Source organism: Macaca thibetana, chromosome 16, assembly GCF_024542745.1.
Source record: "Macaca thibetana thibetana isolate TM-01 chromosome 16, ASM2454274v1, whole genome shotgun sequence".
Lineage (NCBI taxonomy): Eukaryota > Metazoa > Chordata > Mammalia > Primates > Cercopithecidae > Macaca > Macaca thibetana.
The window spans coordinates 17,407,186-17,419,280 of NC_065593.1; the positions used below are offsets into that span (position 1 = coordinate 17,407,186).

General features: G+C 54.9%; 1 protein-coding gene across 3 annotated transcripts in view; it reads left to right on the top strand.

The window, feature by feature from the left end:
- The first annotated feature begins 9,697 nt into the window (after window positions 1–9,697).
- The window catches only part of ATP2A3 (ATPase sarcoplasmic/endoplasmic reticulum Ca2+ transporting 3), a 38,380-nt gene continuing 35,982 nt past the window's right edge, over window positions 9,698–12,095 (top strand). The window contains exon 1 of one of the 3 annotated variants that reach the window (XM_050765809.1): window positions 9,698–9,986. In XM_050765809.1, coding sequence (XP_050621766.1) covers window positions 9,869–9,986 — 118 coding nt within the window. In that variant the 5' untranslated portion in view covers window positions 9,698–9,868. The remainder of the gene's footprint in view (window positions 9,987–12,095) is intronic. The other 2 variants (XM_050765811.1, XM_050765810.1) reach the window with 2 other exon arrangements.

Sequence of the window (12,095 nt, forward strand, 5' to 3'; positions counted from 1 at the left end):
ATGTGGCTCAGTGCGGGTCTCATGGGAGGAAGGAAGTGGTGAGGGTGAAGTCAGGACCTGTTGGGAAAGCCTTGAGGGCTGGACGGTGGCTGTGAGGGCAGAGCTGATGAGGTGGGAGGGTGGGAGTCTCAGGGGTCCTAGGAGGACCCATCGCAGAGCACAGAGAGGCTGGAGGAGCCAGGCGGGAGGTGACTCCAGGCCAGGGGGGTCTAGGCCCAGGAGGACTGACGGGGTGCATCAGAGACTCACACAGGGGTCCCGAAGCCCAAAAGGTGACAACGAAATAACTTGGGGTGGGGGCAAGACAATGGGGGGGTGTCACCCACCCTGAACAGCTGGGAGCCAAGGTCCTCCCCTGCCCCTCCCCTGAGGGAAGGCTGTCCAATAGGGAGCGGGGGTGGGGGCGTAAAACAGCAGACCCGATGCTCAGATGACATCAGATAAGACGAACAAACGGGTGACTCGCCGCTCAGCAGCAGGTCGTTAGAACACCTGGGACACCTGCTCACCAGGCCCAGGTGACCCTGAACAAGAGCAAGGTGAGGTTCCCAAGCCTGCAAGCCTGTTTGCATTTTGACTCAAACCAATTTACAAACCAAAGTGGGGCAGCAGCAGAGCCACGCCGCCACTGTTTTCTGTCCTCTCTGGGGAAAGATGCCGCCCCTGCCACTTCCCCTGTCACCACTGACATGACGGACAGGGGGCTCAGGCCCAGAGGCAGGCGGGCACCTCTAAGACCTCACAGCCAGGTCGACCTTGCAGAGTCTGTTCCCTCAGCCTGGAACACTGTTCCCTCCCCTGTGCCTTCAGATTTCAGAAGTATCCCTTCCTCCAGAAAGCCTCCCGAGCTCCCTGACTGGGAGACGTTCGCCCTCCACCGCCTGTCATGTTCTCAAGGTACCTCTGACCGCACTGTGATCTGTTGCTGCGTGTGGTTATCTGGGATGAACGGCTTGCTTCTTTCTCAGGCGTTGGCACGGGGAGAACAAGGACCGTCTCTCCAGGGTCTGGTGTCATGCCTGGGGCATGCTGTGTCCTTCAAAATTTATTTATTTATTTATTTATTTATTTATTTATTTATTTAGGGATGGGGTCTTGCTCTGTCGCCCAGGGTGGAGTGCAGTGGCATGATTGTGGTTCACAGCTTGACCTCCTGGGCTCAAGCAGTCCTCCCACCTCAGCCTCCTGAGTAGCTGGGACCACAGGCTATCATACCTGGCTAATTTTTTAAACTTTTTTATAGAGATGGGGGTCTCCTATGTTGCCCAGGGTGGTCTCAAACTCCTGGCCTCAAGTGATCTTCCCACCTTGGCCTCCCAAAGTGCTGGGATTACAGGTGCAGGCCACCATATCCAACCAATAATTTTTTTTTTTTGAGATGGAGTTTTGCTCTTGTCACCCAGGCTAGAGTACAATACTGTGATCTTGGCTCACTGAAACCTCCTCCTCCCAGGTTCCAGCGATTCTCCTGCCTCAGCCTCCCAAGTAGCTGGGATTACAGGTGCCTGCCACCACTCCCGACTAATTTTTGTATTTTTAGTAGAGACGGGGTTTCGTCATGTTGGCCAGGCTGGTCTCGATCTCCTGACCTCAGGTGATCCGCTCACCTTGGTCTCCCAAAGTGCTGAGATTACAGGTGTGAGCCACCGTGCCCAACTAAGAAATAGTTTTGAATGAATTAAGCTAGGATAACCACAGGGCAGAGCGCTCCCCGCAAGCCCTCCCAAACTCCAGCCCAGAACTTATCTCCTGAACAGTGGCTCAAACTCCTACTTCACTTTTGTGGAGCCAAGACTCTTCCTCAGGGCAGGGTTAGAACCCCCTGAGGCCAGACTGCCCTAAGATCCGTCCCTGGCTTTTGCGGAGACTGTCCTGGTCCTAGCCCAGCAGAGGACCCAGGAACCAAAGGACCCAGAGGACTCAGACTCCTTTGTGTGTCCAGGAAAGCCATCGACACGCAAAGAGCAGCACATGCCTGGGCCGGGGGCTCCAGCTGAAGCTCTCTCCCTCAGCCTCCCTTGCTGAGTCTACTTGAGTCCTTTCCTTTCCCTGGGCCTCAGTTTCCCCTTGCGTACAATGAGGAGGTAGGCCTTCATCGCTGGTGGCCTCGGCAGGGGTCTCATTCAGAGTCAATCAAGCGTGCAGGGAAGACAGTGAATGCATAGAGTTGGAGCAGGCAATGAAATGAGTTTCCAGATTTTAGGGAGGGGAGCTGGAAGAGCAATCTAGGGCAGAGGAACTGCATGAACCAAGGGGTGATGCTAGGATGTACAAGGCCAGTGAATCTGGAAGAGACAGGTTTGCCTTGGCTAGGGGCCCGTGGCTCAAGGGATTTGATGGCTGTGTTGAAGAGTCTGGACTTGATCCTGCCAGTACTAGGGAGCTAAGGAAGGTTCTTGAGAAGAGGAATGAAGTAATGAAAGCACCATCTCCGTGAAGCAATCTTGCTATACCAGAAGTGAGTCTGGAGACAGGAACGCCAGGACGCGGGCTGTTGGAAAGGTATAGCTTGAGAGAGAAGATGGGCCTGAGTTCGAGCAGTGACAGAAAGGCAGAAGCAAGGGCGTGTAGACGTCCTCTGCCCAGTGAAAGCTGCACTGGCCTTGTGTTTTGGGACAGACCCAGCAGGCAGGCTAGGGATTGCTTAGGAGCCTGTGCTCTGGAGTCAGATCAGGTTTTAATGCCAGCTGAACGCCCCCGGGCAAGTGCCCTAGGCTCTCTGAGCCTCTCAGGCTCTTATCTGTAAAATGGAAAGAGGACTGGCCAGGGAATTTGTGGAGCCCAGTGCAAAACGAAAATGAGGACCCTTAGTTGAAAAATCAGAGGGGCCAGGTGCAGTGGCTCATGTGTGTAATCCCAGCACTCTGAGAGCTTGAGGTGGGAGGCTCCTGGGAGCCCAGGAGTTTGAGACCAGCCTGGGCAACAAAGTGAGACCCTGCCTCTACAAAACAGTTTAAAAAATAATTGGCCAGGCATGGTGGTGCGCACCTACAGGCCCAGCTACTATGGAGGCTGAAGCGAGAGGATGGCTTGAGCCCAGCAGTTCGAAGCTGCAGTGAACCACGATCGCACCACTGCATTCCTGCTGGGCAGCACAGTGAGACCCCATCTCAAAAGAATTTTAAAAATAAAATTAAAAACAGGGAAAAAAAGTCTCATTAAAGGCACTAAAAAATAAAGCTTTTCCTTTCTTGTGCAGTCTCTCTCAACTTGTCATGGTGCTTTTGAAAAAGCTACAATTTAATTTTCTTTCTTTTCTTTTCTTTTTTTTTTTTTTGAGACGGAGTCTTGCTCTATCGCCCAGGCTGGAGTGCAGTGGCCGGATCTCAGCTCACTGCAAGCTCCGCCTCCCAGGTTTACGCCATTCTCCTGCCTCAGCCTCCCGAGTAGCTGGGACTACAGGAGCCCGCCACCTCGCCCGGCTAGTTTTTTGTATTTTTTAGTAGAGACGGGGTTTCACCGTGTTAACCGGGATGGTCTCATTCTCCTGACCTCGTGATCCGCCTGTCTCGGCCTCCCTAAGTGCTGGGATTACAGGCTTGAGCCACCGCGCTGGGCCTTTTTTTTTTTTTTTTTTTTTTTTTTTTTGAGACAGTCTCACTCTGTTGCCCAGGCTGCAGTGCAGTGGCATGATCTTGGCTCATTGCAACCTCTGCCTCCTGGGTTCAAGCGATTCTCCTGCCTCAGCCTCCTGAGTAGCTGGGACTACAGGCACCTGCCACCACGCCCGGCTTATTTTTTATCTTTTTGGTAGAGACGGGGTTTCACCACGTTGGCCAGGCTGGTCTTGAACTCCTGACTTGAGGTGATCCACTCACCTCGGCCTCCCAAAGTTCTGGGATTACAGGCAAGAGCCACGGCACCCAGCTTACAAATTAATTTTCTAAGAAAAGGAGAATTAAACATTTTAATTATTTGCATGAAATTTTATCATTTATCTTTACTTTGTGCAATGCCAGTTTTTTTTGTTTTTTTTTTTTTTTTTGAGACAGAGTCTCACTCTGTCGCCCAGGCTGGAGTACAGTGGCCGGATCTCAGCTCACTGCAAGCTCTGCCTCCCGGGTTTATGCCATTCTCCTGCCTCAGCCTCCCGAGTAGCTGGGACTACAGGCGCCTGCCACCTCGCCCAGCTAGTTTTTTGTATTTTTTATTAGAGACGGGGTTTCACCATGTTAGCCAGGATGGTCTCGATCTCCTGACCTCGTGATCCACCCATCTCGGCCTCCCAAAGTGCTGGGATTACAGGCTTGAGCCACCGCGCCCGGCCGCAATGCCAGTTTTAAATGCATAATGAAGAGCATTTAACTCATATCTGTAATCACTAAAAGTACCACGTCTTAATGTGTAGCTTGTACATGCACATACATTTTGTTCCGACCAGAACAGAAAAATGCTGTACAACACGAACTCAGCTGTTTCCATTTCACTTGTCAATATGAATACACTCTACCAACACCCTCTGCCTTTGCTTTACTGATGAGTAAAGAAGGGCTGAAAAGAAAAGGAACTGTAGGCTGCCTTATCTTTTCCTTTCCTTCTGTGTCATCATGTTGAACGCGAGTGGTTGTTGAACACAGGGAAGTAATGTGAGTAAGAAATGATATGATAGGGACCCCTGACCTTTCGTGTTTCTCAGAACACTACTGTCTTCTTTCTGCATAAGGCCAATTCAGGTTCACATGGAAAGCAGGGCTTCTCGGCTGTCAGCTCCCCACTGACTCAGTTGCAGACAAAACACATTCACCCTAGACTTGATTGGAGTCCACTCAACTCCCAGCCATCATGAGTCCACCAGACTTCCGTGCCCACGGAGCACAGTGAACACTTTATGGGAAAGAGATGGCGTATTAAACGGGTCTCCTTGGCTCACAGCATGCTCCATTTTCCCATCCGGCTTCACTTACAAAGCACAGGTTCAAAGAGAAAATTACCGTATTAAGAATTTCAAAGGGCCAGGCGTGGTGGCTCACGCCTGTAATCCCAACACTTTGGGAGGCTGAGGCGGTCAGATGTCCTGAGGTCGGAAGTTCGAGACCAGCCTGACTAACATGGAAAAAGCTTGTCTCTACTAAAAATACAAAAATTAGCCGGGCATGGTCGTGGGCCCCTGTAATCCCAGCTACTCGGGAGGCTGAGGGAGGAGAATCGCTTGAACCCGGGAGGCAGAGCTTGCAGTGAGCCGATATCACGCCACTGCACTCCAGCCTGTGCAACAGAGCGAGACTCCATCTCAAAAAAACAAACAAACAAAACACAATGTCAAGATGGCGGTTGCAGAGCATTAGACCAACTGGGGGGCGGGCGTGATGCTGTATTCCCATGGTTCCAGCCACTGAGGAGGCAGAGGCAAGAGGAGCATTTGAGTCCAGAAGTTGGAATCCAGCCTGGGCAACATAGTGAGACCCCCATCTCTAAAAACAACCATAACAACAAAAATCAAGCAGACGGTCCTTCTGACAACTGCTGACCTGTCCAGGTTGCATGCCCATGAAGCCAGCTCTGAATGGGGATAATAAAATCCTCCTCCAGGGTTACTGTGAGGATTAAATGGGGGTAATTTGTGAAACAAGCTTAGCATATGGTGAATGTTCAAGTTAGTGGCTCTAATCACAGATATTTCCCTACACGGCTTAGAGGCCTCTCCCCTGGGGAGGCCTGAGGGAAATCAGGGTGCTGGGGCATGGCCCTGACTGCTCCACTCCATGGTCCTTTCAGTCATCGCTCTCTCCTTTAATCTCTTCTCCATACCAGCTTCTATGGGGGACTTTTTCTTTTTTTTTTTTTTTGGAGACGGAGTCTCACTCTGTCGCCCAGGCTGGAGTGCAGTGGCCGGATCTCAGCTAGCTGCAAGCTCCGCCTCCCGGGTTTACGCCATTCTCCTGCCTCAGCCTCCCAAGTAGCTGGGACTACAGGCGCCTGCCACCTTGCCCGGCTAGTTTTTTTGTATTTTTTAGTAGAGATGGGGTTTCACTGGGTTAGCCAGGATAGTCTCGATCTCCTGACTTCGTGATCCGCCCGTCTCGGCCTCCCAAAGTGCTGGGATTACAGGCTTGAGCCACCGCGCCCGGCCTATGGGGGACTTTTCTAACAGTCCAAACCTGGCTCCATCTCTCTGTTTCTTAAAAAGCTTTCAGTACAAAACCCGGGACATAACATAGACAATTGAGGTTCTCAGTGTCCTAGCCCTGTCTCTCTAATCTACCCTCCTGGTCCTTGCACTCCTGCTCCTTATAATCCAGCCACACTAAGGAATCAAATCACTATCCCTGACATAGTGGGTTGAAGGCTGAGATTTCTCACCTTCAACTCAGGCTGGTTTTTTCTGTCTGCAACACCCTCTTCTCCATGTGTCTAAATATTTCCAGAAAAAGCTGGGCGTGGTGGCTTACCCCTGTAATCCCAGCACTTTGAGAGGCCGAGGCAGGTGAATGAATAAAGAAGGACTGAAAATAAAAGGAACAGTGGGTTGCGTTATCTTCACCATGCCTGGCCAACACGGTGAAACCCCATCTGTACTAAAAATACAAAAATTAGCGAGACCAGCCTGGCCAACATGGTGAAACCCCATCTCTACTAAAAATACAAAAATTAGTTGGGCGTGGTGGCGGGTGCCTGTAATCCCAACTACTTGGGAGGCTGAAGCAGGAGAATCGCTTTAACCCGGGAGGCGGAGGTTGCAGTGAGCCAAGATCATGCTACTGCAGTCCAACCTGGGCGACAGAGCGAGACTCAGTCTCAAAATAAATAAATAAATAAAAATAATAAATCAATAAATAAATCATTCCAGGGAAGACCTCTTTCCTCATGCCCACCCGGGCCCCCTCAGGTGCGGCGAGTAGGTACACCTCGGCTAGACACGTGGTATGCTCTGCCACCCTCTGTCCAGTGGAGGTGGCAAAAGCCATGTCTAGGTGCCAGGCATGGAGTTCTTGGTTCCTGGCAGCTGGGAGGTGAGGAGTGTAGACCTGCCCTTTGGATAGCCTGCCTGTGACCGTGTCACCCTGGCCACCAGCTGTCTGTCCAGGCACAAAAAGAGAGCATAGCAGGGAGGGACGCAAGCCCCGGGGCAGGCAGCTGGAGTGTAAAATGACTGCGTGTGATTCTGTGGGAGCCAGGAGGGGCACCCAGAAGTTGCGACGGGGGCAGCCGATCAGCTGGGCGTGCTGACAGGTGTGTGAGCCTGCCAGGTGAGGGCCCCAGTTGCTGGCAACGGTTCGTCCTGTCATGGTGGTTTGAAGGTAGGGTGGGGTGGGCTGGAGAAAGGGAACACAGGCCTGGCTGCCAGAGCAAACAGTCAGGCCTTCTGGCCCTACCTTCTAGCAAATACCAGCTCGCAGCTGAGGGTGTGGTGGAGTGGGAGAGGCTGGAGTTGAGGTCCCTCGGGCCGGCAGAGAAGGAGTCAGACCCCAAGATGTGTGCATAGGGTGGAGCAAGGGTTTCCCAGCGGCTTGAACGCCTGGGGCTCCGTATCTCTGGGAAATAGGGCTCCAGTGGGGAGCTGTGAGGCTCTCTCCCCAGTCACGGCCTGGCTAACATTTTTCCTGGCCACTTAGGGATACAGTTGGGATTTTCTGGACTATAGCAGTGGGGAAGAAAGACATAGGATGGAACTATCTGGGGATATCAGGCTTGAGATCGAAAATGTCAGGCTGAGTGGGATGCAGTGGCTTATACCTGTAATCCCAACACTTTGGGAGCCCGAAGTGGGTCGATCGCTTGAGTCCAGGAGTTTCAGACCAGCCTGGGCAACATTGGGAAACTGTCTACAAAAAAAAAAAATATATATATATATATATATACACACACACACACACACACACACACATATATATATACATATATATACACACACATATATATATACACACATATACATAAGCTGGGTGTGGTGGCTCACGCCTATAATCCCAGCTACTCGGGAGGCTGAGGTGGGAGGATCGCCTGAGCCCGGGAAGCAGAGGTTGCAGTGAGCCGTGATCATGCCACTGCACTCCAGCCTAGGCGACAGAGCCAGATCCTGTCTCAAAAAAATAATAATGGGGCTGGGCGCTGTGGCTCATGCCTGTAATCCCAGCACTTCGGGAGGCTGAGGCAGGTGGATCACCTGAGGTCAGGAGATCGAGACCATCCTGGCTAACACGGTGAGACCCTAGCTCTACTAAAAATACAAAAATTTAGCTGGGCGTGGTGATGGGCAGCTGTAGTCCCAGCTACTCAGGAGGCTGAGGCAGGAGAATGGCGTGAACCCGGAAGGTGGAGGTTGCAGTGAGCTGAGATGTCGCCACTGCACTCCGCCTTGGCGACAGAGTGGGACTCCGTCTCAAAGAAGTTAAAAAAAAAAAAGAAAATAATAATAATAATAATGAAATCAATAAATAAAATACCAGGCTGGGAGGAGCCACAACCAGAAAACCAGCATTCCTCTAGCGCCACAGCACCAGGCTGAGACGCAGCTGATATCCGGGGAATCCATCTGGATCACCGCACAGAAGCTGGGGTGTGCATGATCTGGAGAGGGGTCAGCAGCTCCAGGCAAGGCTGGAAGTTGAGGCTCTCAGGAGTGGGCGGGGGGCTGTGTCCTTGGGGCAGGGCTTCCTGACTGTGGAGGCACCGAAGGGGTTTGGGGTTTGAACAGCCAGCTGTGCGGGCTCAATCCTGGCATCTCTTGACCCTGTGCAGCCTTGGTGGATGGCAGAGGCTGAGGCTCTAGACAGCAGAGCCCAGCTCGTGGGGGGAGGCACATGGGGGCTGGGGTGAGGTTGTCTGGGTCTGTCAAGCTCGAGGGAGCGTCAATCAGGTTGTTCTCTTAGCTCCTCCTTTTGGCCGGGTTTCTGCCTTCCTGCGACTTCCTCTTTTGACCCGCTGCCGCTTCTCCTGGCCCTCCTGGGGCGGGTGGAGCCCGGGAGCGCTGGGGCTGGGTCTCATCCATCTCTCCCCCTCCCTGAGCCAGGGTCAGTCCCCTGGGAGCCCTGGGCAGAGACCCCCACCCCACCCTCTCGGGCCGCTCTGGGGAGCCCCACCCTTGCTCCCTGGTTACATTTCCTGCTGGGGTGACGGTGTGAGTCTAGGGTAAGGAGCCTGGTTTTCTGAACTTTTTTTTTTTTTTTCATTTTATTATTATTATACTTTAAGTTCTAGGGTACATGTGCACAACGTGCAGGTTTGTTGCATATGTATACATGTGCCATGTTGGTGTGCTGCACCCATCAACTCGTCAGCACCCATCAACTCGTCGTTTGCATCAGGTATAATAAAGAAGGCAGAAACACCAAATATGGAGAACACCCAGCGCTTTCCTCTAGGGGAAACCCGCTTATTCAGAGGCTTTCGGGTTCCCTCTGAAGCCACTTTGCAGAATTCGAGCTGGGAAGCCGGACGCCCCGGGCCCAGGAGAACTCAGAGGAGGCGATGCGCAGCCCAGAGCCGGGTGCTCCGCAGCCCGCCCCAGCTCTCGGCCAGATCCCACCCCAGCAGCTCCGCGGACCGGAATCCAGGACCCCCGAGCCAAGCGCCTCCGGCTCCCAACAGGGGCCCAGCGCGCGCCCCGCCGGCGGCCTCAGTTTCCCCTCTGCAGAACGGGCGGGGGGCCCGGGCGGTGCGCCCCGGGTCGCGGCGGGCGCGCAGGGCGGCCGGAAGGGGTGTGATGGGGGGCGGGCCCCGCGCCGCCCCGCCCCGGGGAGGGAGTCCCGGGCGCAGCATCCTGGCGCGGGCCGGGGCCGCCGCCGCCACTGCCGTCGGGGAAGGTCCCAGAGCGGACATGGCCTCGCGCGGCGCCAGCCCGGGCCCGAGCCCCCCGAGCCCCGCTTTGTAGCCCCCCACGGAGAGGCGGCCTCGACGGTGCCGACGGCGCAGACGGCCTGGCGGAGGCATGGAGGCGGCGCACCTGCTCCCGGCCGCCGACGTGCTGCGCCACTTCTCGGTGACAGCCGAGGGCGGCCTGAGCGCGGCGCAGGTGACCGGCGCGCGGGAGCGCTACGGCCCCAACGGTGAGCGCGCGGGCCGGGCCGGGGAGCGGGGGCCGCGCGCGCCGCAGTCTCAGTTTCCCCTCCTGCCTCCCCACCCGGCTCTGGGCGGGCAGGAAGCGAGGGCTCCGGAAACCTCTTCGGATGCTCCTGGGGCACCGGCGGGGCTGCGCGGCCACCTTCGCGGGCGCGGGGACTGGGGGCTGGGGGCTGGGGTCGGGTTCCAGCTGGGGAGACCGGACGCCTGGCACCCTCTGCGCGGTCCTCCCGGACTTCCCACCTCCACCCCGGCCCCGTCCACCCTGGAAGCGTTATTCCACCCCATCCTGGACCGTATTCCACCCCCCACGCCGCGCCTCTCCGCCGGTATCGTGCAGGTGCAGCGCTGACACCGGCGGGCGAGGGACGGCCGGAGACTCAGGCTCGGCCTCCCAGCTGGCCCCAGGGTCTCCCCTGAGGGCTCCAGAAACGCCTAAGAAGGTGCCGCTTATCAGCCAGCAGCCTTGGGGCCCCCACCCCCACCCCAGGTCTTCCTCTTTCTGCAACCCGAAGCGGATGTGGCTGGCGGAGTCGGTGGGGGCTTTGAACTGCTGAGGCGGGAGACCCACCTTCCTGGGGTGGCGGAGTCAAGGCCTCAGGGAGCTGCCAGGGAGGCCCTTCCCATCTCTGGGGAGGGAGGGAGGCTTCACGCCCTTGCTCTTCGGGTGGAGGGGTATCATTTCGTCCTCACCTCCTTCAAAGGAGTGTGGGATCCTCGTTTCTGCTAGAAGGCACATTGAGTGCCACCGGGTACTGTCCAGATGTGGCCTGGCACCTTGGAGGTCCCATGAGGGTGGAAGATACAGACGTGCCCTCCCCACATCCCTTCCAGGCAGGACCTGCCACCCCCTTGCTCATGCCCTCAGCGCCGGGCAGAATGTGAGGGATCCCAGGAGAAATGCCCTCACCATCTTCAGAGGGTCTGCATCCTCTGGGGACTTGGAGCCTTGCCCTTTTGGGGTTCCCAGCCAGCCAGAGGGGAAGGTATTCTAGCCCTGGGATCCTACTACTCAGGGCTAGCTTGAAAATTAGGAAGAGGTGTCAGAAAAGGACTTTTGGGTTTTGTATTGGTTTATGAAAACCACCTCTTATATAAATATTATCTTTCTGGAGCAGAAATCCTTTTTCAAAAAAATTAGTTGCTATATTTAGTTGAGCTGTGGGAGGAACTGGGGAGATAAATATTATTTAATATCCCCCATTAGTGACTTGGCAGGGAGGTTGTGCTTTGCTGCAGGAGAGCTGGGCAGCATGGCCTGCCTGTGACCCTGCGGTGGGCTAGCGGCGAGGGCCGTGGCAGGCAGGTCTGGGGTCCCACTACCTCTTTTGTGCTACTATAGCCTCCAGCTTGGGAATCCTGATTCCCGAGGGAAACTGGAGTCGCAGCCCTTGGCCTGTCCCTGGAATCACACAAATTCTGCTCCTGTATGACCCTAGCCAAGGTCTGTCTCCGTTCTGACATCATGTCTTCACTGGTCCAGCAGAGGAGGAACCGGCTGGGAGGGAGGGAGCCCCAGCCTTCCCCACCGGTTATTTGGTCGGATGAGATCTTGGGGTGCCCTGGCCACTGCACACCTGTGTGAGCTGATGGGGAAGGCTGTGGGCTTGGCGTGGTATGTAGGTGCACAGAGGGTGGATGTGTGTTGGGCTGTGATGGGAGAAGTTGGGGAGGGGTATTGCTGGGCTCCCCTGGATCCTCTGGGCGTTGATAGTATTAATAATAAAAGCTGATGTTCACTGAGCACTTACTATGTGCCAGGTACTGTTCTCAGCATTTTTCATCTATTATCTCATTTCCTCCCCAAAACAACTCCGTAAGGGAGGAACTGTTGTCATCCCCATTTTATACAGGAGGAAACGGAGGCACCCAGAGGTTAAACCACTTGCCCGAGGTCACACAGTAGGTGGTGGAGCTAGCACTGGGTACCTGCGCCTCTCTGGGCCTCAGTTTCCCCACCTGTACAAGAGAGTCACAAGTTCTGCAGGCTCCGGAACTCTGGTGTCGGCGCCTATGCTAGGAGTTTGGGTCCACTGGTGCAGCTTTTTCAGCTTTGCCTCCAGCCTCCGTGGGTCCCTAGAGGGCTCTTCTCTCAG